General features: G+C 55.5%; 6 protein-coding genes across 17 annotated transcripts; 4 read left to right on the forward strand and 2 right to left on the reverse strand.

The window, feature by feature from the left end:
• Window positions 1–749: 749 nt before the first annotated feature.
• Window positions 750–4,740, reverse strand: LOC131103378 (serine protease 33-like). Its single transcript, XM_058049625.2, has 6 exons — window positions 4,326–4,740; window positions 3,067–3,087; window positions 2,823–2,985; window positions 2,472–2,743; window positions 1,769–1,908; window positions 750–1,341 (listed from the first exon to the last, which is right to left on the reverse strand). The coding sequence occupies exons 1-6, from the start codon at window positions 4,372–4,374 to the stop codon at window positions 1,033–1,035; spliced, it is 954 nt and encodes a 317-aa protein (XP_057905608.2). The 5' UTR covers window positions 4,375–4,740; the 3' UTR covers window positions 750–1,032.
• An 821-nt stretch (window positions 4,741–5,561) lies between these two features.
• Window positions 5,562–8,604, forward strand: mfsd11 (major facilitator superfamily domain containing 11). 6 transcript variants are annotated; one of them, XM_078796996.1, is made up of 14 exons: window positions 5,563–5,889; window positions 6,053–6,193; window positions 6,255–6,310; window positions 6,371–6,478; window positions 6,549–6,628; window positions 6,688–6,784; window positions 6,875–6,933; window positions 6,995–7,151; window positions 7,255–7,298; window positions 7,472–7,537; window positions 7,609–7,734; window positions 7,781–7,975; window positions 8,061–8,196; window positions 8,261–8,604. In XM_078796996.1, exons 2-14 carry the CDS (start codon window positions 6,098–6,100, stop codon window positions 8,514–8,516), a joined length of 1,476 nt encoding a protein of 491 aa, XP_078653122.1. In that variant the 5' UTR covers window positions 5,563–5,889; window positions 6,053–6,097; the 3' UTR covers window positions 8,517–8,604. The 6 variants fall into 6 exon arrangements, with proteins under 6 accessions (XP_078653123.1, XP_078653122.1, XP_078653121.1 ...); XM_078796995.1 differs by having other exon boundaries at window positions 6,065–6,193; XM_078796997.1 differs by having other exon boundaries at window positions 5,562–6,193; window positions 7,477–7,537; window positions 7,785–7,975.
• Window positions 8,605–8,680: 76 nt separating this feature from the next.
• On the forward strand, window positions 8,681–11,319 carry LOC131103376 (uncharacterized). Its single transcript, XM_058049622.2, has 13 exons — window positions 8,681–8,892; window positions 9,160–9,228; window positions 9,380–9,512; window positions 9,585–9,670; window positions 9,725–9,850; window positions 9,917–10,030; window positions 10,099–10,167; window positions 10,241–10,341; window positions 10,434–10,484; window positions 10,571–10,624; window positions 10,734–10,848; window positions 10,939–11,020; window positions 11,148–11,319. The coding sequence occupies exons 1-13, from the start codon at window positions 8,689–8,691 to the stop codon at window positions 11,267–11,269; spliced, it is 1,326 nt and encodes a 441-aa protein (XP_057905605.2). The 5' UTR covers window positions 8,681–8,688; the 3' UTR covers window positions 11,270–11,319.
• Window positions 11,320–14,427: 3,108 nt separating this feature from the next.
• On the forward strand, window positions 14,428–15,911 carry foxj1a (forkhead box J1a). Its single transcript, XM_058049762.2, has 2 exons — window positions 14,428–14,964; window positions 15,158–15,911. The coding sequence occupies exons 1-2, from the start codon at window positions 14,428–14,430 to the stop codon at window positions 15,902–15,904; spliced, it is 1,284 nt and encodes a 427-aa protein (XP_057905745.2). The 3' UTR covers window positions 15,905–15,911.
• A 2,484-nt stretch (window positions 15,912–18,395) lies between these two features.
• amdhd2 (amidohydrolase domain containing 2) lies at window positions 18,396–21,723 on the forward strand. Of its 7 annotated transcripts, XM_058049525.2 has the most exons (12): window positions 18,404–18,587; window positions 19,104–19,192; window positions 19,266–19,402; window positions 19,471–19,610; window positions 19,677–19,731; window positions 19,797–20,009; window positions 20,072–20,160; window positions 20,224–20,368; window positions 20,427–20,534; window positions 20,621–20,689; window positions 20,782–20,883; window positions 21,544–21,723. In XM_058049525.2, the coding sequence occupies exons 1-12, from the start codon at window positions 18,528–18,530 to the stop codon at window positions 21,639–21,641; spliced, it is 1,305 nt and encodes a 434-aa protein (XP_057905508.2). In that variant the 5' UTR covers window positions 18,404–18,527; the 3' UTR covers window positions 21,642–21,723. The 7 variants fall into 7 exon arrangements, with proteins under 7 accessions (XP_078653346.1, XP_078653350.1, XP_078653348.1 ...); XM_078797225.1 differs by having other exon boundaries at window positions 18,400–18,587; window positions 19,471–19,731; window positions 20,072–20,368; XM_078797224.1 differs by having other exon boundaries at window positions 18,397–18,587; window positions 19,471–19,731; window positions 20,072–20,534.
• Window positions 21,514–23,527, reverse strand: LOC131103352 (ceramide synthase-like). The gene is made up of 6 exons (XM_058049532.2): window positions 23,379–23,527; window positions 23,188–23,271; window positions 22,301–22,481; window positions 22,132–22,227; window positions 21,964–22,073; window positions 21,514–21,889 (listed from the first exon to the last, which is right to left on the reverse strand). The coding sequence occupies exons 1-6, from the start codon at window positions 23,495–23,497 to the stop codon at window positions 21,721–21,723; spliced, it is 759 nt and encodes a 252-aa protein (XP_057905515.2). The 5' UTR covers window positions 23,498–23,527; the 3' UTR covers window positions 21,514–21,720.
• Between the last annotated feature and the right edge of the window lie 136 nt (window positions 23,528–23,663).

The following is a 23,663-nucleotide window of genomic DNA, read 5'->3' on the forward strand; positions in this document are numbered from 1 at the left end:
TGTTTGTATAGTTATGGTATAGTTATTGTTTTATGTAGTGTTTGTATAGTTATGGTATAGTTATTGTTTTATGTAGTGTTTGTATAGTTATGGTATAGTTATTGTTTTATGTAGTGTTTGTATAGTTATGGTATAGTTATTGTTTTATGTAGTGTTTGTATAGTTATGGTATAGTTATTGTTTTATGTAGTGTTTGTATAGTTATGGTATAGTTATTGTTTTATGTAGTGTTTGTATAGTTATGGTATAGTTATTGTTTTATGTAGTGTTTGTATAGTTATGGTATAGTTATTGTTTTATGTAGTGTTTGTATAGTTATGGTATAGTTATTGTTTTATGTAGTGTTTGTATAGTTATGGTATAGTTATTGCACAATGTCAGTGGCAGGAAAGGACAAGATGGCGGCTAAGACACTGTCATCCGGGAGAAACATTGAGGTGGCTCGGGCATCTGGTCAGGATGCCTCCTGGACCCCTGTCTGGGGAGGGCCGCTAGGAGGCCTGGATGAGCTCCCCGGGGAGAGGAACGTGTGGGCTCCTCTTCTGAGGCCGCTGCCCTCGTGACCCCGATGGATGGGCAACAGAGGAGCCCAGGCACCCCAAGCTCCTTCAGCGGGAGGGTGTGCTGCTGTGGACTGGGGGGGGGGGGGGGGGGGTCACGGAGGACGCACGAGGAGGTCTTCTGTCATGCTTTTGCTGCTGTTTGGAATGAGAAGGTCAGTGGTCCACATGACTGGCAAACAAAGGAGCTCCTGAAGAAAGAGGTTTATTTCCAGAGTCCAGTCGGTGCAAACATCACATGCTTCAGTTCAAAGTGCTGACTTCACAGGAAGGTGTTGGATGAAGGTACAAAAGAAAGGAAACGTTGAGGTTGCCTCCTGAGCTTGGGTCAGTGCAAACGTTTGGCACAGAAGAGCAAGACAAAGAAAAGGGCAAAGGTAAGCTCGGCTTCCAGGGAGAATGGAGCAATGAGGTGGCATACAAGATGGAGACGTGAGGTTTGTAAGTAACAGGTAACCTGCCCCCCCAATCATCACGCCAGCACGAGGACGGTGAGGACAGGCGGCAGGAGGGACAGCATCAGAGGAGCCAGGAGGAAGACGCCAGATGTGGGCGTGTCTGTGTCTGTGTCTGTGGTGGGGGCCCGGAAGGTGATGAATCCCGGTGGGGGGCCGGTCACGCGTTCCAGGATCCATTGCTGGTATTCAGACACTCGGGCGTAGACCCCCGGCCTGTCGGGCAGCGCGCATCCTTGTCCGAAGCTCACGATGCCGGCTTGGACGTACCTGGTTTCGTTGAAGTCCGAGTCACTCAGGGCCACCATGGGCCCGCCCGAGTCGCCCTGTGCAGACACATTCACTTAGAACAGGATGGCGCTGTTATAGCAGCTCGCTGCCTGCGGGGGGCGCCAAAGGCGCTAGTGTGGTGGTCATGGTGACTACTATGTACCGTGTGAGGGAACGATGACAAATGGAATGACCAATAACCAATAATAACCAAGAACATCATTCTCTCATGAAGCCAGATTGCCCGTACTGTGCAGGTGAGCAAATCAAGTGCTCCTTGCTTGTAAACAAACCTGTGCATGCTAGTTGTGCCTTCCCCCCAGCCCCTGGATGATGTGCTAGTAGTCCTTTGGCGCTATTTCCCTGGGACCAAGCCTACTATCTTCCAGCCCCCCCCCCCCCGGGCGGGAATGAAAAAGGTGCCAAGCAGGAAGTTGTGGCTATGGTCCGGAAGAAGAAGATATGGTGGGTGTGCAAAGTCACCTGACACGAGTCTCTCCCGCCTTCGGGGAGTCCGGCACAGATCATGTTGCTGGTGATGATGCCGTACACCGCGTTGCAGGCGGTGTTGGACACCACCGGAACCGACACTTCCTGCAGAGTCTGCGGGAAAGGAAGCGGGACTGACAGAGAAAGGCGGCCATTTAAAAAGCATCCTCTGGCTTTCACTTTCACTTTCTAGCATCACCATCAAGTCCAAGGTTAGATCACATGTTTACGCGCTGATATCATCATGATCCCATGTTGTCTAGTCACGCTGTTGTGTTGTTGTGTTGTGCTGCTACGTTGTGTTGTGTTGTGCTGCTACGTTGCGTTATGTTGTGTTGTGCTGCTACGTTGTGTTGTGTTGTGCTGCTACGTTGTGTTGTGTTGTGCTGCTACGTTGTGTTGTGTTGTGTTGTGCTGCTACGTTGTGTTGTGTTGTGCTGCTACGTTGCGTTGTGTTGTGCTGCTACGTTGCGTTGTGTTGTGTTGTGTTGTGCTGCTACGTTGCGTTGTGTTGTGCTGCTATGTTGTGTTGTGTTGTGTTGTGCTGCTACGTTGCGTTGTGTTGTGCTGCTACGTTGCGTTGTGTTGTGCTGCTACGTTGTGTTGTGTTGTGCTGCTACGTTGTGTTGTGCTGTGCTGCTACGTTGTGTTGTGTTGTGCTGCTACGTTGTGTTGTGTCACACATGCGTTGCGGTACCGCCAGTGCCGATGGTTCCCCATCCGGTGACGATGGAGTCGGTGCCGGCGGGGAAGTCGCTGCCCGGGGCGGCGAGGCAGGCGGGTCTGATAAAGTCGTTGAAGACGACGGGTTGTGTGAGTCGCAGCAAGGCCACGTCGTTGTCGTTGGTCACGGGATCGTAGTCGTCGTGCGTGATGACGTCGATGACCCCAAGCACCACCTCGTTGTCGTTGTTGTTGCCCTGCTGGGACTGGCGGCCCAGGTAGACCAGGAGGTTGCTGGTCTGTAAGCTGCCGGGACACGGGAGGAGGGAGCGGTGGTCAGATGGCAAACGCAGACACGCGGCGGCGTCGTTGGCGTGACCTTCACCTGGGGAAGCAGTGGGCGGCGCTCAGCACCCACTGGTTGTTGATCAGAGACCCTCCGCAGGTGTGGAAGTTGTTCCTGTGCAGGCTCAGCTGCCAGGGCCACTCCCCCGGGACGGCGTCCTGCCCGCCCACGATGCGGGAGTTTACCGTGGAAACGCCGCAATCTACACAAACGCAACACATTAGCCACGTTAGCACGCGCGCTCAGCCCGTGTTGACGTCGCAACGCTGCACATGGGACTCACCCGCCAGCTGCCCGCTGCCACCTGCAGGACACAGGAAGAGAAGACATGAGGTGTTGCCCTGGGGGGCGTGGCTTCTGCCACTCAGCGTTATTAAGTCATTACAAAAGTTGGCTAACTGGTTGCTCTGGAATGTCATCATCACCATCATCATCATCATCATCATCATCACATGATAATGACTTGATAAAAACAAAGTGGCAACTTCCTGCTTCCTGTTTGGGACGCATTCTTACCGCTTCTCATTCCCACCGTCATCACTTCATGCCCCCCCCACCCCCCCATTCATTCATCAACAATAGGATCCGACACCATTCTACAATATTCCATTCTACGTCAGGCTCTAGTCTATTCTATTCTACTTTAGGCTCTAGTCTATTCCATTCTATTCTACGTTAGGCTCTAGTCTATTCTATTCTACTTTAGGCTCTAGTCTATTCCATTCTATTCTACGTTAGGCTCTAGTCTATTCTATTCTACGTCAGGCTCTAGTCTATTCCATTCTACGTCAGGCTCTAGTCTATTCTATTCTACTTTAGGCTCTAGTCTATTCCATTCTACGTCAGGCTCTAGTCTATTCCATTCTACGTCAGGCTCTAGTCTATTCCATTCTACGTCAGGCTCTAGTCTATTCCATTCTATTCTACGTTAGGCTCTAGTCTATTCCATTCTACGTCAGGCTCTAGTCTATTCCATTCTATTCTACGTTAGGCTCTAGTCTATTCCATTCTACGTCAGGCTCTAGTCTATTCCATTCTATTCTACGTTAGGCTCTAGTCTATTCCATTCTACGTCAGGCTCTAGTCTATTCCATTCTATTCTACGTTAGGCTCTAGTCTATTCCATTCTACGTCAGGCTCTAGTCTATTCCATTCTATTCTACGTTAGGCTCTAGTCTATTCCATTCTACGTCAGGCTCTAGTCTATTCCATTCTATTCTACGTTAGGCTCTAGTCTATTCCATTCTACGTCAGGCTCTAGTCTATTCCATTCTACGTTCCAATAGATGTATTTTATTCTCCATTACACAAGTTGTCTTCTTGTCATGATGCCATTTTCCCTCTAGTTTATCTGACACTAGGTCTGTTTTATTTGAAACAATTCCATTTCAGGTTTTTCTGTTATTAATTTATCGGACACAATCTGATCTATGTTATTCGGGTCTAGTGTGTGGGTGTGAAAAGGCCGCGTGAAGGAGTCAGCGGTGCTGCGGCGTTGACGTCAGTCCAACATGCCGTGTTCTGTCATCTAGCAGGACTCACCTGGAAGCAGGAGAAGCAAGAGCGAGAAGGCGTATCGGTACAAGTCCATGTTGAGCGTGACTAGGAAGTCCAGAGTGCACCTGCACCCAGGTCTGCTGCTCTTGTAGGTCCCAACACGCCCACCGTGGCATCGTCACTCGGCAGGTGCAGGAACACACCTCGCAAACACGCCTCACAATAGAACCTGTCACACAAGATCACCTCCGCCGGCCCCTTCATTAGGTACACCTGGCCTGCGGCTCACGGCTCCAGGATGTTTCTGTTTCTGAGGGTCTGCTCGCAGGTCGGCTCGGGTCAGACCACACCGGGTCTGGTCCTCAACCAGCTTTTACAGCCGGTAGCCCGCCGTGACTACTGGCTGTCCATCATGCCGCCCTTTGTCTAGCCCCGCCCCTTCTACGCTGACCTTTGACCTCCAGACAACAGGTTCTGCTGTTTTCACACACACACACACACACATTCCACATCTCGGCAGTAAGCAGACATCAATCATCGCGCTGAACTTTGACCTTGACTGTACTGGTGTACGTCACCATGCGTTCCATGTCTTTCCATCATCAGCAGAACAGAAAGACAAACGCTTTGTTTGTGGTGGCCAGGAAAATGTAGTCAGACCAGTTTCCAAGTGGAACCAAAAGTTGTTGCCTTTGTTTTGCCCTGAGTGAGATAACATCACCCCACGGTGGATGCATGCTGGGGGGGGGTCCGCACGTCAGACTAGCCGGTCTGTGTGCTGGAAATGAAGCTTTTAGCTAGCCAAGTGTTAGCATGCTGTTAGCCTACATCAAGGTTTGATCAACACAGGCACACGTTTAGCATATTAGAACCGCTTGTCCCGCCCCCGTTAGCCACATTTAACAACAGATGAGTCAGCAACTTTACCCCTCCCTGAAAAATGATTTGATTTCATGACGCCCAGAATTCCTGGCGACGCCAAGACTCAAATGACGTCATATACAGTAAACCAATAGAGCGCCACCTGGCGGATACGCACGGTATGACAGCATTCCAACATTTCATGAGTTTTAACGTGGCCATGACGTGTAAAATATTAAAATATGATGGCGTGTACTCAGTCGTTGCGGTGGTTTGGTTGGCGTTGTGTTCAAACTACACGACCATACACATTCAAGCGCTAAATCAACATTTCCGTAGTCATGTGATGGTTAATAATAAAGCGGCACTCGGTGGGCGTGGCCGACAGAAACAAACCCACATATCAAGTGGATGAGCTCGAGCGGCGTGGCCGTCATTGACTTCCTGTTTGTACATCTAGCATGCATGCTACATGCAGCTAGCGGCTAGCTGCTAGCTACTAGCACCATTCCGGTCAGCTGACGTGCTCACATGACCGTCTTCAGGTTCGGACGGCTTCGTTGCGAGGGAACACCTTTGGAGAATCCGGCTGGTTTCGTCATGTTGGATTTTGGTTCCACAGGGAGACGCTAGATGACCGAGTGCTAGCAGCTAGCAGCTAGCAGCTAGCAGCCCGCCGTGTTCCTAACAAGAAGGTGGACCGAACCTTCGCCTCGGCAACTTGCTGTTGGACTCACCTGACTGCTCCGTAAACAAATACTTTTGACTCACTTTAACTTCAAATGTTTAACCGCCTTCGCTTTTTGATCAATTCCATTGCTAGTTTGGAATGTCACAAACTTGAAAGGGTGTTCACTGATGACGTCATGAAACGGAACGTTCTTCCATGAAACTTTTTCTGACCTTCTCAGATGTTCTGGTAGCTTCCCTCCAGGTGATCGCTGTTCCTGTCCACGATGGGTCCGGAGGGGAAGAAGCTGATGAACATCATCATCCTCGGCCTGGGCTTCATGTTGATGTTCACGGCCTTCCAGACGTGCGGCAACATCGAGGTAGGCGGGGCTTGGGGCCTCGTGGACTCGCGTGCTGACGCTAATCGTCTTCATCCCGCAGCAAACCGTCCTCAAGAGCTTCAACAGCACCTCCTTCCACGCCAGCGGATACACCAGGTAAGCCCCGCCCACCCAAGGCGCGTCGGCTGGCATGTAAATGTTGATGGCGCCCCGCAGCATGGCCATCATCTACGGCGTTTTCTCCGCGTCCAACCTGTTGGCGCCCTCCGTGGTCGCCGTCGTGGGACCGCAGCTCTCCATGTTCTTCAGCGGCCTCCTTTACAGGTGAGCCCGCACGGCCCCGCCCCCTTTTCACCCGCCGCTAACAAACGTCCGCCCCTTGTCGCCCTGGCAGCGGCTACATCGCCATGTTCGTGTACCCGTACACGTGGAGCTTCTACACGGCGTCCGTGCTGGTGGGGATGGCGGCTGCAGGTACGGCGGCCATCTTGGTGGCCTGTGAGGCGACCTTTGACCTTTGCCTGTGTTGGCAGTGCTGTGGACGGCGCAGGGCAACGTGCTCACCATCAACTCTACCGACCAAACCATCGGCAGGAACAGCGGGGTTTTTTGGGCTCTGCTGCAGTTCAGGTGGGGGCCACGCTGACCCCTGGTGTCCCGTGGGGTACGTGGTGGGGCTCTACAGCTACAGTGGCTAAGTGTGTGTGTGTGTGTGTGTAGCTTGCTGTTTGGAAACCTCTACATCTTCCTGGCCTGGCACGGACACGTGCACATCTCAGGTAGGCGGCAGCATGTGGCGTGCACGTGTGTGTGCACGTGTGACAGGTGCGGTGCGTGCAGACAAGGACCGCCAGACGGTGTTCATCTCTCTGACGGTCATCAGCCTGGTGGGCTGCTTCCTCTTCTTCCTGATCCGGAAGCCCAACCCGGACGCCGAGGGCGACCCCGGCCACCCGTCTGAGGCGCTGCAGGTGGACTCCAGCGACAGCGCCCTCAGGTCCGACGCACCGTGTGATGATGATGATGATGAGTCTGCATCGTGATCGTGAAGCAGGTCACCAAGATTGGGGGTGAAAGGTCAACGTGTGCTCCTCTTGCAGGTCGCCAGGCTCGGACCTCTGCAGGCAAGCGGTGGATGCTTTCGGTACGTCCAGCCTTGTGCCATGAAATGATGTCAGATATGCGAGGAAGTACACGTACTAGGTAGTACATTATACACAGGAAGTGCCATTGATCATCTATAAATACAATGAAATATATATATATATATAGCTCGGCCACACCCACCTGGGACCGCTTGATGTCTTGTGGTTTCAGTGCAGGCATGCAAGCTGCTGGCCACCAAGGAGATGCTGCTGCTCAGCTGCTCCATCGCCTACACAGGTACGTGCCCCCCGCCCCCAACCCCCAGCAAGGTGGCGTGCCCATTGCTGATTGGTTGCACGTCCTGACAGGTTTGGAGCTCACCTTCTACAGCGGCGTGTACGGGACATGCATCGGCGCCATGACGCGGTTCGGCCAGGATGCAAAGAGCCTGATCGGAATCTCGGGAATCTGCATCGGCCTGGGGGAGATCTTAGGTGAGCTGGTGGCAGGCCGCCATCTTTACCGTGCATTTTGACGCAGCCAGGTCTCCCGCCCGCCAGGAGGGGGCGTGTTCGGGATGCTGGACAAGTGCAACCGCTTTGGCAGGAACCCGGTGGTGCTGCTGGGCCTCGTCACCCACTACGTGGCCTTCTACCTCATCTTCCTCAACATCGCCAACGACGCTCCTCTGGCGCCTGAGGAAGGAACGCACCTGCGGGCCTTCATGGAGCCCAGGTGAGGCCGCCCGCGGACACATGACAGTGCAGGAAGCCCTGATCAAGAGTCACCTCCCGGCGTTTGATTCCTGTGTGTGTGTCAGTGTGGGCGTGGCCTTGCTGTGCAGCTTCCTGTTGGGCGTGGGCGACAGCTGCTTCAACACGCAGCTCCTCAGCATCATCGGCTTCACCTTCAGGGACAACAGCGCCCCCGCCTTCGCCATCTTCAAGTTCATCCAGGTGCGACATTCAAGTCCTCACGGGACGTGTGACCGTTAGCTCATCCGCCATCTTGTCTCCTCAGTCCATCCTGGCGGCGCTGGCCTTCTTCTACAGCAACTTCCTGTTGCTGCACTGGCAGCTGCTCATCCTGGTCCTGGTGGGTCTCCTGGGCACGCTCACCTTCTTCACGGCCGAGCGGCTGGCCCAGGCCAGCTGGCAGGACTCTGACTACGACAGCATCTGATGGGGGGGGGGGGGGGGGGGCATGTCCCGTGGAGGATGATGGGAATATTTGTGCACGGCCAGGAGGGAATCTTTGGGATATTTTCTATGTTTGATTGCATCACTTCCTCTGTCAAGGATGCCAAAAAGGGAAAAATCAATAAAGATGACAGAAACATCACATTTTCTGTGCTACAACTACAACGTCCTACGTCCTGTGAACGCATCTCCCGTTGCTTAGCAACGCCGGACGCGGACCATCACACCCGCGTATAAACTTCGTTGGCGATGTCGGAGGACGACGCCACGTTCGGTGAGCTGTTGGATTTGTCTTTCGGGAACCCCCGCGCGGGCGTGGTCGACTTTGGCGCGCTGCACCGGCTGCTGCACGCGGTTCTGACCCACTTGGGAATCGGCGAGGCCAGCACTGTCCGGCAGGCTCACCCGGACGTCCTGGGCCGAATCCGGGCCTGCGAGGACGGCGTGGTCACGGTGAGTGGTCAACATGTCCACGGAGGAACGGTTCCGACCGGATTCGGCAGGACTAAACCCCTTTGGATCAGCACCGCCAGGAGGGCGCTGCCCTCTGGTGGCCAATGGTGGAACCACGTGACTGTTCGCCGACGAGTGAAGGAAACGTCAACAAATTCAAACGTTTGGGGTCACGCCCCCTTGTCGCCATGACAACTATTCCCAAACGACGCTCTGGACAGGAATATCTGGTGCAAGTGTTGATATTGTTTGTGTCACGTGATTTAGGCCTTGAAGCTCATCCAGGAAGTGGAGCAGCAGATTGAGCAGATGAAACGGAAGGGGGAGGAGCTTCAGGTGAGTTTCCATCATCCAGAAGAATTTGATGGTCCTCCAGCAAGCTGATGAACGAGCTGGTGGACACAGCGTCATCACGGCGTCAGGCCAGTAGGCCAGTAGCGCCCCCTGCAGGACAAACGGGGAGGACACCGGTGTCTCTTCTATGCAGGACCGCGCGTGTGAGATGCTGGATGGTCTGAGGGACGTTGGCGAGCAGCTGGATGGTCGCGTGGCATCGCTGGAGGTGGAAAAGGTGGACCAGGCTCAGCTGGCGTTGGTCAGAGAGCTCGTCGCCGACACGGGTGACGTGGCGCCCGTCTCTGAAAGACGAGCCTTCAGGGCCTTTGGGCTAACGTTACGCTAACTTGGTGCAGACCGCCGAGACGTCTGCAGACATCTGGACGAGCGTCTGAGGAGCCAGCAGGACGCCATCCGCGCTCTGACCGACCACCGCCTCCAGGTGAGCTGCCTCGCCGACCCTCCTCTTTTTCACCCATGTCACCTTTGACCTCAGCTGGATGACCTGCGAGGAGCCTTGGACCACATGATGCCGCCTTTGACCTCCGACCCCTCCTGCGGCAAGACAAGCGTGGGCGGGAAGTTGAGTCTTCTGTTTGAGCGCCAGCAACAGGACATGCAGGTGGGGGGGTGATGACGTCATCACTATGGCAGTGATGATGTCATCACCGAGCGTGTGCACGTGCAGCACGTGCGCGGCCTGCAGGCGTCCATCTCGCAGCTTGAGAGCGACTGTGAGGATCTGCGGGAAGCTGTGGGGCGTCTCCATGACGACAACAAACACAAACACCTTCACGTCCAGGTAGGCACCGACGTGCACTCTGCGAGCACGTGCACCCCCCATGTTACGCCTCGCTGTCGTTACCATAGCAACTGCTGAGGAGCCAAGACCAGCTGCGGGACACCAAGGCCGACAAACGGTCGCTTCACGCCCAAGTCGTAAGCGCACGTCCACATGCACGCCCTCGCCTCAGCAGGCTTGCTATGATATGCTGTGATCATGTGACCTCAGTGTCGGCTGGACAAGCTGATCCACGATCAGTGGAATGACATCCAGGACAGAATGTTGCTTCCGGAACATTCCCAGCGCCGCCACGCTGCTGCCGTTAGGAAGTATGGTCACTCCCGTCACCATCACGCTTCAATCCCGTCACATGAAACGTGCGTGTGTGTGTGTGTGTGTGTGTGTGTGTGTGTGTGTGTAGACAGCTGCTGTGTCTCTCCTGTGACCCGCCCATCACACACCTTCACACACCGTGAGTTCTCTGCAGCACACATCACATCACATGCTGTCAGTCACCACAGAGTGTGTGTGTGTGTGTGTGTGTGTGTGTGTGTCCAGTACAAGCCTAGGAGTGTCACCCAGCGGGACCGGGACGGACTTCACAGACTTTAGGTGAATAACGAGAACACGTAGACAAAGTGATCCTATTTATAGCATCAATAAGAACATGTGATGAAGCACAGCTTCTACAAACATCTTTTTGTTACCTTTGTGCCCTCAGGTACCCCAGGGTGTCCCGCAGCTGCGGGGGGGGTCACACGGTGACCTCTGGCTCCCAACGACGCTTCAGTGTGTGGAGACATCACGGCCACACAGCTGGGGGCGCCACAGTGCAGGTACCACGGCCTGCAGTGCAACACAATAACATGAAACATGCTTAGTGTGTGTGTGTGTGTGTGTGTGTGTGTGTGCGCGTGCGTGCACAGCAGTCAGAAGCGACAAAGACGACGGCAGCACATGAGGTGCTCAGCAAAGGTGACCACTTCCACCCAAACAGGAAATTAATAAGTACGTTGGTTGTTCTCGTCATGGCAGCTAGCATTGCTAGCTAGCAACATCTGCAGTTATCAAGATCAGCAACCATAACACAACACTTTCTGTGTGTGTGTGTGTGTGTGTGTGTGTACACGTCCAGCTTCCAGGCCCACGTCTGCTCAGACCCTCACACCTCAGAACTCCTTGGATGGGACCTTTGGCGCCAGAGAGGATGTAGCCCCGCCTCCTAGTGGCTGCCCCCCCACTTCCTGGGGAAGATGAAGACGATTATGCTGTGATGGCTTAGATGTTTCTGCTATTAAACATTTGACATCCTTGGCGATGGCCTCATCAAAGCAGCTCCTGTCATGGCAGACAGCTACACTTGTGTTGAAATGTATTGAAATGGCCAATCAACATGTGACAGCCTGACATGAGCAAGTCCACATGTTGCTGCTTGTTTGAGCAGTGCTTGGCTGTGAACGCCATGACTCACTACACTAAAGAGCCAAGGCTCCACAGGCCAAGAGCTGGCGGCGATGCTAGGATAAGCCGGACGGACAACAAAAACAACCGTTGATCCCATTCCCAGACATAGTTAGCCGTTAGCATGCTAGCGACGTGTACAAGCACGAGGCGTTCATGAGAAAATGTGGACACGTTTGTCATCAAATGTCATCAATGTCGTCACAAAGTGGTCATTTAATAGCAAAGCCTCACCTCAAAGTGCCGGTGGGCAGTCTGGGGAAGCTGCTTCACCTGCTAGGCGGCGCAACCAGCCGTCCGGACAAATTGCTCGATCCGTCACTTGGTGGCCCAGCTTGTCCCATTTGGCCGGAAGAAGTTGGCTTTCAGCGCGTCTGGCCTGATCAATAACCTTTTCCTGTTTATTGTCGCCGTGGAGGAGAAAGCGCTGCTGATTGGTCAGTTCTACCCGGAAACAGAGCTCCTACTCTACTGATTGGCGTCCGAGGAGACATGAGGTGTGCTTGATTTGTTTTAACTGTCCTCTGTGAATGGGTGGAGTCGTAAACGTCAACGCAAGTGACGACTACATTCTTTAGGTATATCAACAAATCAACCCTACTACATTTGTACAGAACAAAACCTGCGGGACAGCGTCCTCGTGTGTCCAGTAGTGAGATTACAGCTATCGTCCACATTGATACGGGAGACAGACGGGGCTGTACTGCCCTCGTGTGTCTACTAGTGAGAACTACAGCTGTCTGGTCTTATTTGACGCGACACTATTTTTTCTGATAAACCAATGGCAGTGTCTTCATGTTACACGTCTTATGGGATGTCAACACGCTGTCAGTCACGACTAGGGTGTGATTGACGAACATGGAGTTGACTTGGAGCTGCCTAGTTAAAGTTCAAGCAGCTAGTTGACGCTAGCTCGGAGTTGACCACGAAAACGTCAACTTTATCGATCTCCTCTTCGAGCGTGATGACGGACGTAGAGCTAGTGCAGCTAGGTATAGACCAGATGTAGAGCTAGTGCAGCTAGATATGGACCAGATGTAGAGCTAGTGCAGCTAGATATAGACCAGATGTAGAGCTAGTGCAGCTAGATATGGACCAGATGTAGAGCTAGTGCAGCTAGGTATAGACCAGATGTAGAGCTAGTGCAGCTAGATATGGACCAGATGTAGAGCTAGTGCAGCTAGGTATAGACCAGATGTAGAGCTAGTGCAGCTAGATATGGACCAGATGTAGAGCTAGTGCAGCTAGATATGGACCAGATGTAGTGCTAGTACATCTAGGTATAGACCAGATGTAGAGCTAGTGCAGCTAGATATAGACCAGATGTAGAGCTAGTGCAGCTAGATATGGACCAGATGTAGAGCTAGTGCAGCTAGGTATAGACCAGATGTAGAGCTAGTGCAGCTAGATATAGACCAGATGTAGAGCTAGTGCAGCTAGGTATAGACCACATGTAGAGCTAGTGCAGCTAGATATAGACCACATGTAGAGCTAGTGCAGCTAGATATAGACCACATGTAGAGCTAGTGCAGCTAGATATGGACCACATGTAGAGCTAGTGCAGCTAGGTATAGACCAGATGTAGCGCTAGTGCAGCTAGATATGGACCACATGTAGAGCTAGTGCAGCTAGATATGGACCAGATGTAGAGCTAGTGCAGCTAGATATGGACCAGATGTAGAGCTAGTGCAGCTAGATATGGACATGGACCAGATGTAGAGCTAGCGCAGCTAGATATGGACCAGATGTAGAGCTAGTGCAGCTAGATATGGACCAGATGTAGAGCTAGTGCAGCTAGATATGGACCAGATGTAGAGCTAGTGCAGCTAGATATGGACCAGATGTAGAGCTAGTGCAGCTAGATATGGACCAGATGTAGAGCTAGCGCAGCTAGATATGGACCAGATGTAGAGCTAGCGCAGCTAGATATGGACCAGATGTAGAGCTAGCGCAGCTAGATATGGACCAGATGTAGAGCTAGCGCAGCTAGATATGGACCAGATGTAGAGCTAGCGCAGCTAGATATGGACCAGATGTAGAGCTAGTGCAGCTAGATATGGACCAGATGTAGAGCTAGTGCAGCTAGATATGGACCAGATGTAGAGCTAGCGCAGCTAGATATGGACCAGATGTAGAGCTAGCGCAGCTAGATATGGACCAGATGTAGAGCTAGCGCAGCTAGATATGGACCAGATGTAGAGCTAGCGCAGCTAGATATGGACCAGATGTAGAGCTAGCGCAGCTAGATATGGACCAGATGTAGAGCTAGCGCAGCTAGATATGGACCAGATGTAGAGCTAGCGCAGCTAGATATGGACATGGACCAGATGTAGAGCTAGTGCAGCTAGATATGGACCAGATGTAGAGCTAGTGCAGCTAGATATGGACATGGACCAGATGTAGAGCTAGTGCAGCTAGAGACCCAGCCAGCACAGTCGGTTCGGTAGACCGCAGGCTGATTAAAAAGGAGTCACCATGGCAACGAGCGGGCCAATGGACGCCCGGGAAGCTGTTTACAAGGGGGTGTAACGTTTCTATGGTTGCCTGCTCAGGTATTAAAGTCCCCCCCCCGGACTGCTGCCGTCTTTAGTCTTCTCCGTCCTGACTTGGTCTTCACTCTCTCTCTGTCTCTCTCACGCACACGCACACGCCCGCAGGTGCAGGAGTATCGATCGAGCCGACAGCAGGTGAGATATTCCTTATTCCATATTCCATATTCCATATTCCATATTCCATATTCCATATTCCATATTCCATATTCCAGACATTCCATGTGTTCCATTTGTTGTTGTTTCTTGCGCGTGCCGGGCTTCCAGTCAAAGATCTGCTCTTCCCGTCCAGGAAACTTTCTGGAAAGTTCTGAGCGGGGGGTGCACGCGCGCAGGTGTGAAGAGAAACCGAGCGTGCGCTGCGTGCGGAAGGGGGGGGGCGGCAGGAGGAGGAGGGGGGGCACCATGGAAGCTTCGTTCGGGCTGGAGGAGGAGCTGGTGGCGGCCGCGGCCCAGGCCGAGGAGCGGGACGTGCAGGGCTCCGGTTCCTCCGGTTCCTCCGGTTCCTCCGGTTCCTCCGGTTCCTCCGGTTCCGTGAGCCTGGACGACAGCCTGACCAGCCTGCAGTGGCTGCAGGACTTCTCCATCGTGGGGGGCAGCGTCCCCCAGAGTCTGCTCGGCCCCCGGCAGCTGGGCTCGGACGCGCCGGCCTCCCCGCTGGCCGCGGACCCCGCCTCCATGGGGGCGCCGCTGACGCCCGGGAAGCCCACCGCGGCGGCCTACAGCCGGATGCAGCCCCTGCCCGCCATCGTGGCCCGCGGGCACTGTCCCGACGAGGTGGACTACAAGACGGACGCGCGCGTCAAGCCGCCGTACTCGTACGCGCACCTCATCTGCATGGCCATGCACGCCAGTCCCGCCAGCAAGATGACGTTGGCGGGAATCTACAAGTGGATCACTGACAACTTCTGCTACTTCCGCCACGCGGAGCCCACCTGGCAGGTAGTGTACACGCACACGCGCGCACACGCACACACGCATACGCACAGCATGTCGGAGCAGGGGTAGAAAGATGGCGGATGAATGATTGACGCCATGTTGTTATTGCGGCGCCGCCAGGGGGCGGCTAATGTTTAACTCGGTCAGCGGATGACTTCCTGCTGGTGATGCTAAGCTAGGCTAACTGTGCTTGCAGAACTCCATCAGACACAACCTGTCACTCAACAAGTGCTTCATCAAAGTCCCACGCGGGAAGGACGAGCCGGGGAAGGGGGGCTTCTGGAAGATCGACCCGCAGTACGCCGAGCGCCTGCTGAGCGGCGCCTACAAGAAGCGGCGCATGCCGCCGGTCCGCATCAACCCGGCGCTGCAGAGCAGGCTGGGCCTCCACCTGCGGCCTCCGTCCGCCGGCCCCCCCTCGGGGGGTACCCCCGCCGTCCCGGCCGAGTCCCAGCGGCTCCTGCGGGAGTTCGAGGAGGCCACGGGCGCAGACCACAGCTGGGACCCTCATCTGGCTGACGGGACCATGCTGGGGTCCTGGCCCGCCGTCAGGGGCGGCTCCAAGAGGAAGTCGGCCCGCAGAAACGGCGCCGGCAAGCCACCCCGCCGCTCCAGCTCCCCCCTGCTTCCCGTGGAGGAGGAGAAGGAGAGCGGCGTCCTCAAAGGAGACTTCGACTGGGACGCCTTGCTGGACTCGGCGCTGAGCGGCCAGCTGGCTCTGGACCCCCTCATGAAGGAGGAGGACCCGACCGCCCACGACGACGGCCAAAAGCGCAAACGGGTGCCGGACCTGGAAGAGGAGACCTTCCTCAGCGCCGCCTTCCTGGAGAGCGCCTGGCAGGAAGAGGCGGAGCCGGAGCGCACGGACTTCCTGTGTCACTCGGCCGTTAACCTGGAGCAGCTCTTTGACCTCGTGGACCCCCGCGGCGACCCCCTCCTATGAGGTCGGACTGGCCGGTCACTTCCTGTTTACCACCGCGTGAACACGGCTCTGCTTCCTGTTTCAGGGCGCCATGTGGGCGGATCACGTGACATCAAAGACTTGGATGTAGACTGACAGGTGTATGATGATGTCATACTTATCTCTTTTATGCTTTTTATTTTCACATAATAAAAATGTCTTTGACTGCATCTTTTTGTCTGGGACCCCCCCCATCCACCCACCCCCGCCCCCCCGGCCAACACACACACATTTTAGATTTACGCTCCTGCTGGTGGATGCTGGCGGTCCTGATGGGGGGGCCATATATCACCAGCACAGACCACACATGCACGCCCCCCCCCCAGGGTCACATGATGAGCGCTGCAAGGTGACACTCGTGCATGACGGACACCCGACACCACGCAGCCAGGCGGTAACACGATGCACGTAAGACGAGCCCGATGCCGCCGCCGCCGTGCTCGCACCAACATGGCCGCCACTCACATGAGCGGTGGGGGCCCATTAGGGCCGAGCGTGACACCTGCCAGAGCCAATCCAGAAGAGTAATCTGATTACCCTCAACCTCGGGAAGCAACAACAAAGACAGTTGCCATGGTAACGGACGCTACTCCTGTCATGGGGGTGGAGTCTCGGATTTATGACCGCAGTGAGAAAGTTGGCTCGCCACACACACACACACACACACACACACACACACACACACACACACATTGTTCCTGACAACAGAACAAGTGTGTGTGTGTGTGTGTAAACATGCTGCAAGTGTCAACATCATTGTATGTGTGTGTGTGTGTGTGTGTGTGTGTGTGTGTGTGTGTGTGTGAGACGTCTCGGTGTAACAACAACAAGAGCAAACAATGGCATCGGCGGAGGGGGTGGGGCCTCGCTGAATTGGGTCCGGCGTACCGGACCGGGTTGGTGTGCGGCCGCAGGGATCACATGACACCAGGCGGGCCAGGAAGTGATTGAGCAGTTGGGCTGAGACGCGTGCACGTTGTTTACGGTTACCACGTGCACATGGCCGGTGGTCAGCGTGTGGCCTTGGCGGGGCGAACCCGGGCCTGCCCCACCATGACTCGGCAGGATTTGGAAGAATTCATGTCTTGTACTACTTGGCTCCTCTGGAACGCATCCAGGTCCAGGTCCAGGTCCGAACCTCACACAGCACACACACACACACACAGTACTGTGTGTGTGTGCGTGTGTGTTATCAGGCAGTCGCAGGACAAGTTCATTGACAAGGGCTGATTTGTGATGTCACATGGCGGCCATGTTTATCAGCAGACCACCGCTGGGCCCGACAGAACCTTCCAGCAGGCGAGCCTGAAGGCCGGATGGTTGCTTAGCAACACCGCTTTAATATGTGATGAAATAACTGCTGCACCAATGATTGACTGGCACGGGGGGCGGGGCTTCACTTCCGCTTTCAATTAGCGTCTAGCAAGCTAGCAGGGCTCACACACACACACACACACACACACACAGTGATGAAGCGACAGGAATGCAAAGCCCCCCCCCCCGCTTGTAAAGCCCACAGTGCAGACTTTGTGAAGGTGAAATCAAGATTTTGTGATTTTTCACGTGAGAAGAACTTCCTCCACCTTCACGCTCCAGTGGGCGCCAACCTTTGACCCCCGTCTGACGTTGTGGGGAGGTCAGAGGTGGTGAAAAAGCGATGACTCGAAGGTCATGTGACGTGTCAGTCAGGCACGGGGTGTTTAGCGAGTCAACAAGGGACACCAGCAGATTAGGGGATCGGGACCCTGGGGGGCGTCCGGGGCGCCGGGATGGGGGTTAAGCATCCGTGAATGGCGGACACAAAGGCGCTGAGTCGCCGTGGGCGTGCATGACGTCAGCGCTCACAAAAGGGCCGATGAAGAAGCGTAAAATATTGCAGAGCTCTTACGTCTCCTTGTGCCCCCCCCCACACACACCACAGACCCCCACATGGGTGGCCAGTGTGGCTGCCCATGGTCTCCATGGCGATGCGGCCTACTTGGGGAGGTATCTGTCTTACTGGAAACCAACTTTATTGTTGACTTTCAGGAACAAGGAGGGGGCAGTGGGCCTGTCGGGGGTGTCTGTGTGTGTGAGGGGTGGGGGGGGGTCATCCTCATCTTTTCGGAATGTTCCTACGCCGTTATGGAAGCAAAGGCTAACTGTGCTACCAAAGAACAGCATCATGGCCACAAAGCTGGCCTGCGCTAGCTCCATATTTATGATAGTTGAGCGTTCCTCCATGCTAGCTAGCACAGCATTGTTAAAAACATCCCTCAACCTTTTCCTGCATTCGTCTGACTTCGTGAATGAATGACTTATGAACTAGTCTTTAACTAGTCAACGTATAAACCTTCAGCATTCCAAATCATGTTTTGATAAATGTTGCGTTCTGGCGACCTCTGCTGGCGGTGTTTAGTATTACAGACGGCAGGCGCTAGGACCCTGAGGTGACGTTCAAGTAACGGCTGTAGAAAACCAATTCATCTCAAGTTTAACAATGATCATTTAATGAGTTTCACGGCACTACTTTCACACACATTCGACTCATTTACTTAAGAAGTTGGTAGCCTACTAAAAAAAACTATGTTGACAAACGTTTCTATCATGTGACCTGCACGGTCACATGACCGTAGTCGTTTCCGATAGAGTCCTCGCGCCTGTTTATCGACGAGCAGCAGCCAACGTAAGCTTTTCGGTTTCTTTCTTTTATTTTAGAGCGCCAAGAGACGGAAGGTAGGTTTGGAGTGACGTGTCACGGACCTCCGTCGACAGAGGGGGCAATTTTAGGAAGCCAGCCCCGCCTGTTTGTTGTTAGACGAGTCAACAAGTTGGACAAAGTTGCCATTGTCGTGAAAAGACGGTTGTATTTTTTACCTTCGCGTCAGCCGATCAGACAGTCGTTAGCTACTAGTTCTTGTCGCGGGCCGTCTCCTCCCGGGAACGCTGGACTGTCCCACCGCAGCCTGGGGGACTAAAGTGGCAGCTTTCCCATCGCAGTTTGCAGCGGAGGACCGGGCTAGCAAGGGCTGCTGTTGTGTTGCAAATGTCATTTCATGCCGGTTTCCTTCAAGGTGACCTGAAGATCAGAGGTCGATCAGAGGTCAATCAGAGGTCAAAGTCTGTCCGTGATAGGATAAAATAGCAGAAAGATTCCAAAGAGTGGAAAAGGTGAGATGAGCTGCTCGGATGTGTTTTTCAGTGCAAGATGCCGTCCAACAAGTCCGTGTCGGACGCCCCCATCACTCAGCTGGTCAACTGCCGGATCCTCAGGGACCACCGGCTGCAGAGGTGACGCCGGCGTGTGCACGTCTGCAGCTGACACGCACGGCTGATGCGTGTGCGTGTGTGCGTGTGCGTGCAGGGAGGACCTGTGGGTGCGTGAAGGGAAGATCCTGGATCCCGAGAAGCTGTTTTTTGATGAGAAGGCGTACGCTGACAAGCAGGTCGACTGTCATGGCGGCATCGTGGCTCCGGGCTTCATCGACGTCCAGATCAACGGTGGAGGCCGCGTACCGCTGGGGGTCTCGTGTGTGTGCGTGCGTGACAAGGGCGTGCTTTCCCTGCAGGAGGTTACGGCGTCGACTTCTCTCGGGCCTCTGATGACGTCGGCGCCGGCGTGGCTTTGGTGGCCCAGAAGGTTCTGGAGCACGGCGTCACGTCCTTCTGCCCCACGCTGGTCACGTCCCCCACGGACGTCTACCACAAGGTCGGTCGGTGCCCCCTGCCCCCGTTAGAGCCCAGCACGCTCACATTTGCGACAACCCCCTTTCAGGTCCTGCCCGAGGTCAAGGTGGACGATGGCGGTGGGCACGGTGCGGGCGTACTAGGTGAGGTGACACGTTGGCGGCGGCGGGACACGTCCTTCAGTGGTAACGTTTGATGTGTGGGGGAGGGGTCCACCTGGAGGGTCCCTTCATCAGCGTGGAGAAGAAGGGCGCCCATCCCGAGCGCTTCCTGCGAACCTTCCGCTCCGGGGACCTGGCGGACCTGACCCAGGTCTATGGCAGCCTGGACAACGTCGCCATGGTGACGCTGGCCCCCGAGCTGGAGGGCAGCCTATCGGCGGTGAGGGAGCTCCGCCGTAGGGGCGTGACCGTGTCGCTCGGTGCGTTGGCACTCACGCCATCCTCACGCTGCGTGCACATGCTCATGGGCGCCTTCCTGCAGGACATTCCGTGGCCAACCTGTCCCAAGCGGAGGAGGCGGTCCGGCACGGCGCCTCCTTCATCACCCACCTCTTCAACGCCATGCTGCCCGTAGGTCGCGCTCTGCCGCCGACAAGCCGCCCGCCTGCACTAACTTCCTGTCATGTGGTTCAGTTCCACCATCGAGACCCGGGCATCGTGGGCCTGCTGACCAGCGACCGGATCCCCGAGGGAAGGAGCGTGTTTTACGGGATGATCGCTGACGGGATCCACACGCATCCCGCCGCGCTGCGCATCGCCCACCGCGCTCACCCGGCAGGTGGGGGTCACAGGGTGAAAGGTCACAGATGTCGGGCGTCGCTGACGTGTGTTTGCAGGTTTGGTGTTGGTGACGGACGCCATCGCCGCCATGGGCCTTCCTCCGGGCCGCCACACGCTGGGCCAGCAGGTCATCCAGATCCAGGGTCTGCACGCCTGCCTGGAAGGTCCGCTTGCCCCGCCCCCAACCCCTCCCTTCTTGTTGTACGTCACGAAAGATCTTCCTCCTTCTCCTCTTCTCCTCGTCTCCAAGGCACGCAGACGCTGAGCGGCAGCATCGCCACCATGGACATGTGTGTGCGCCACTTCAAACACGCCTCAGGTCAGCTGACAGGCAAGGAGGCAAGGAAGCAAGGAGGCAAGGAAGCAGGGGGAAGTGGTCATGTGTGTGTGTGTGTGTGTGTGTGTGTGCAGGCTGCAGTGTGGAAGAAGCTTTAGAAGCAGCATCGCTTCATCCTGCTCAACTCTTAGGAATCAGCCACCACAAAGGAACCCTGGACTTTGGCTCCCACGCAGGTAGGGTCCCTGATCACGGATCAATACATCCACGCGGGTAGGATCCCTGATCACGGATCAATACATCCACGCGGGTAGGATCCCTGATCACGGATCAACACATCCACGCGGGTAGGGTCCCTGATCACGGATCAATACATCCACGCAGGTATGGTCCCTGATCACGGATCAATACATCCACGTAAGTATGATCCCTGATCACGGATCAATACATCCACGCGGGTATGGTCCCTGATCACGGATCAATACATCCACACGGGTATGGTCCCTGATCACGGATCAATACATCCACGCGGGTAGGGTCCCTGATCACGGATCAATACATCCACGCGGGTAGGGTCCCTGATCACGGATCAATACATCCACGTAAGTATGATCCCTGATCACGGATCAATACATCCACGCGGGTATGGTCCCTGATCACGGATCAATACATCCACACGGGTATGGTCCCTGATCACGGATCAATACATCCACGCGGGTATGGTCCCTGATCACGGATCAATACATCCACGCGGGTATGGTCCCTGATCACGGATCAATACATCCACGCGGGTATGGTCCCTGATCACGGATCAATACATCCACACGGGTATGGTCCCTGATCACGGATCAATACATGACACCGAGTGAGGGATCAATGGGGTGTTGTGGGTGCAGACGTGGTGTTGCTGGACGAGTCTTTGGACGTGAGGGCCACATTCATCGGCGGACAGGAAGTGTGGAGGAAGAAACCACGGAAGAAGACTGACCTCTGACCTCTGGCGCCTTCTCCCATCATTTCTTTAGTCAGTGCCATGATTTCCTGCTGCACCTACCAAAATAAAAGGTTGCCCTTCACAGTGTCTTCTTGACCTTGGCGTGCGAGCGTCCCGTGAGGAGGCGGAGCGCCCGCCTGCACATGAGCGCCATCCAGTAGAGCTGCAGGGGCCACAGCAGGGCGGCGCCCAGGTTGCACTGCCACGGCGCCTCCAGCACCGCCCGCCCAACGGACACGGACGCGTACCTGCAAGACCAGGCAGAGGGCAGAGCGGTCACGAGGCCCGCGGGGCTGCGGGGCTGCGGGGCTGCGGGGCTCACCTGCTGTAGGTCAGGTACAAGTAAGGGAAGAGCGCCACCCGGCAGGCGAAGAAGACGAGCAGCGTCAGCACGCCGTTGACCTTGTACAGCAGCGTGTGCTCCTTCTCCAGCTGAGGGGGAGAGCTGTCAATCAAAGAGACGGACGGCGGGATGAGCTGGTGGGCTTACCTGCGTCAGAACTTTGGCCAGACTCACAAACGGCGTGCTGAGCTCGGCTAGCAACAGGACGCCCTGGAAGTAATCCCCTTGGCCCCGCCTCCACACCTGGCGCGCGCACATACACACACACTGTGGCCCTGTGATTGGCAGGTGAGTGGAGGGTGGTTGCCATAGTTACCAGGGAGGCGGGCAGGCAGAAGAGCACCATGAAGGCGTGATGCAGCACCATCAGCATCTCCCTGCGCACGAAGGTCGCCACTTGCACGCCCCCCCGCTGGCGGTGGCACAGGAACATGGCGTACACATCGTAGACGAAGTACGGCGCGGCGAAGCTGACGTAGGCCTCCGTCAGCCAGTGCCTGGGGGGAGAAGATGGCCGCTTTCTTAGGAACGCCCATCAGGCCGCAGAGACCACCAACCAGGAAGTACTCGCAGCACTTGGACATCGTATTCACACGCCAACATGGCTGCCGATGCGGGTGCACAGGTATCCACAGCCCCGAGTATGATTGACAGGCGTACACCTGCGGCCGTCAGGGCGGATGGCTTCTGATTGGTCCACTCCGGACACGCCTCCCTCCCATCCTGACTGACCTCCCGCAGCACGATGATGGTTCGTCGTGGTCTAGCGTCCAGGCCTGATTGGCTTCCCACGCCGGCTGAAAGATCTGGAGCAGCACCACCGAACTCGCTGGGAAGAGGCTGGGAAGAGGCTGGGAAGAAGCTGGGAAGAGGCTGGGAAGAGGCTGGGAAGAGGCTGGGAAGAGGCTGGGAAGAGGCTGGGAAGAAGCTGGGAAGAGGCTGGGAAGAGGCTGGGAAGAGGCTGGGAAGAGGCTGGGAATGATTGAGGAGAACAGGACTTGGAGGAAGACCAACATCAAAGTGCTGCGAATACTTCCTGATGCACATCACGTGACCGCTTGGCCAACAATTTGACTAAAGCCACGCCCACACCGGCGGCGCCTCGGGAGGGGGGAGGGATTAGTGAGACACAAATAGCCGGAAGGTTAATTAGATTACGTGATGGGGTGGGGGTGGGGGGGGGGGGCTGCATCGGGCTCTCACTTGTCCTCCATGACGTCCTGGCAAGACGAGGCGATGACACATCCTGCCGCCGACGCCATGGCGGCCTGCACGGACGACACACCGCTGTCGAGACCCGAGTGGTGGGGGTGTGGTGGGACACGAGATGATTGACAGCCCAGAAAAGTCAGGATGTTTCACGTGTGTGTGTGTGTGTGTGTGTGTGTTCTCACCGCACTGACACGATGGTGGCGTCGGCCTCAGTCCAGCCCATCAGGACCCTCAGGCCCAGCCTGGACAGCAGGAACAGTCCCGGGAAGAAGACACCGCCTGCAGCCATGAGGGCCAGCATGTCTGCATACGTGTGGTGTGTATGCCTGTGTGTGTGGGGGGGGGGGGGGGGGTCACCACTGAGTTTTGGATCAGGCGGGCGGAGCTTACAGCCACCACCTGTCAGAAGCACCGAGGGGCTGATTTGCCTGAAGCAGCTCAGGTTGTTGAGGGCTGACTGGCCACGC

The sequence above is a fragment of the Doryrhamphus excisus genome, linkage group LG16 (genome assembly GCF_037039965.1).
Source record: "Doryrhamphus excisus strain RoL-2023G ecotype Guam linkage group LG16, RoL_Dexc_Guam_v1.1, whole genome shotgun sequence".
Classification (NCBI taxonomy): domain Eukaryota; kingdom Metazoa; phylum Chordata; class Actinopteri; order Syngnathiformes; family Syngnathidae; genus Doryrhamphus; species Doryrhamphus excisus.

What these genes read in the sequence shown, in the direction of transcription:
- amdhd2 (XM_078797220.1), top strand. Translation starts at nt 18,528, where the DNA reads ATGACCGTAGTCGTTTCCGATAGAGTCCTCGCGCCTGTTTATCGACGA. An exon ending in AGGGACCACCGGCTGCAGAG is followed by an intron (nt 19,193 to 19,265) that starts GTGACGCCGGCG and finishes GTGTGCGTGCAG; the next exon opens with GGAGGACCTGTGGGTGCGTG. An exon ending in GCACGGTGCGGGCGTACTAG is followed by an intron (nt 19,732 to 19,796) that starts GTGAGGTGACAC and finishes TGTGTGGGGGAG; the next exon opens with GGGTCCACCTGGAGGGTCCC.
- LOC131103378 (XM_058049625.2), bottom strand. Translation starts at nt 4,374, where the DNA reads ATGGACTTGTACCGATACGCCTTCTCGCTCTTGCTTCTCCTGCTTCCA. An exon ending in TGGCAGCGGGCAGCTGGCGG is followed by an intron (nt 2,986 to 3,066) that starts GTGAGTCCCATG and finishes GCGTTTGTGTAG; the next exon opens with ATTGCGGCGTTTCCACGGTA. An exon ending in GCGGGAGAGACTCGTGTCAG is followed by an intron (nt 1,342 to 1,768) that starts GTGACTTTGCAC and finishes GTGTCTGCACAG; the next exon opens with GGCGACTCGGGCGGGCCCAT.
- foxj1a (XM_058049762.2), top strand. Translation starts at nt 14,428, where the DNA reads ATGGAAGCTTCGTTCGGGCTGGAGGAGGAGCTGGTGGCGGCCGCGGCC. An exon ending in ACGCGGAGCCCACCTGGCAG is followed by an intron (nt 14,965 to 15,157) that starts GTAGTGTACACG and finishes CTGTGCTTGCAG; the next exon opens with AACTCCATCAGACACAACCT.
- mfsd11 (XM_078796994.1), top strand. Translation starts at nt 6,098, where the DNA reads ATGGGTCCGGAGGGGAAGAAGCTGATGAACATCATCATCCTCGGCCTG. An exon ending in CACGCCAGCGGATACACCAG is followed by an intron (nt 6,311 to 6,370) that starts GTAAGCCCCGCC and finishes GGCGCCCCGCAG; the next exon opens with CATGGCCATCATCTACGGCG. An exon ending in GCAAGCGGTGGATGCTTTCG is followed by an intron (nt 7,299 to 7,471) that starts GTACGTCCAGCC and finishes TTGTGGTTTCAG; the next exon opens with TGCAGGCATGCAAGCTGCTG.
- LOC131103352 (XM_058049532.2), bottom strand. Translation starts at nt 23,497, where the DNA reads ATGCTGGCCCTCATGGCTGCAGGCGGTGTCTTCTTCCCGGGACTGTTC. An exon ending in GCCACCATCGTGTCAGTGCG is followed by an intron (nt 23,272 to 23,378) that starts GTGAGAACACAC and finishes GGGTCTCGACAG; the next exon opens with CGGTGTGTCGTCCGTGCAGG. An exon ending in TCTGCCTGCCCGCCTCCCTG is followed by an intron (nt 22,228 to 22,300) that starts GTAACTATGGCA and finishes TGCGCGCGCCAG; the next exon opens with GTGTGGAGGCGGGGCCAAGG.
- LOC131103376 (XM_058049622.2), top strand. Translation starts at nt 8,689, where the DNA reads ATGTCGGAGGACGACGCCACGTTCGGTGAGCTGTTGGATTTGTCTTTC. An exon ending in AGAGCTCGTCGCCGACACGG is followed by an intron (nt 9,513 to 9,584) that starts GTGACGTGGCGC and finishes AACTTGGTGCAG; the next exon opens with ACCGCCGAGACGTCTGCAGA. An exon ending in CCCAAACAGGAAATTAATAA is followed by an intron (nt 11,021 to 11,147) that starts GTACGTTGGTTG and finishes GTACACGTCCAG; the next exon opens with CTTCCAGGCCCACGTCTGCT.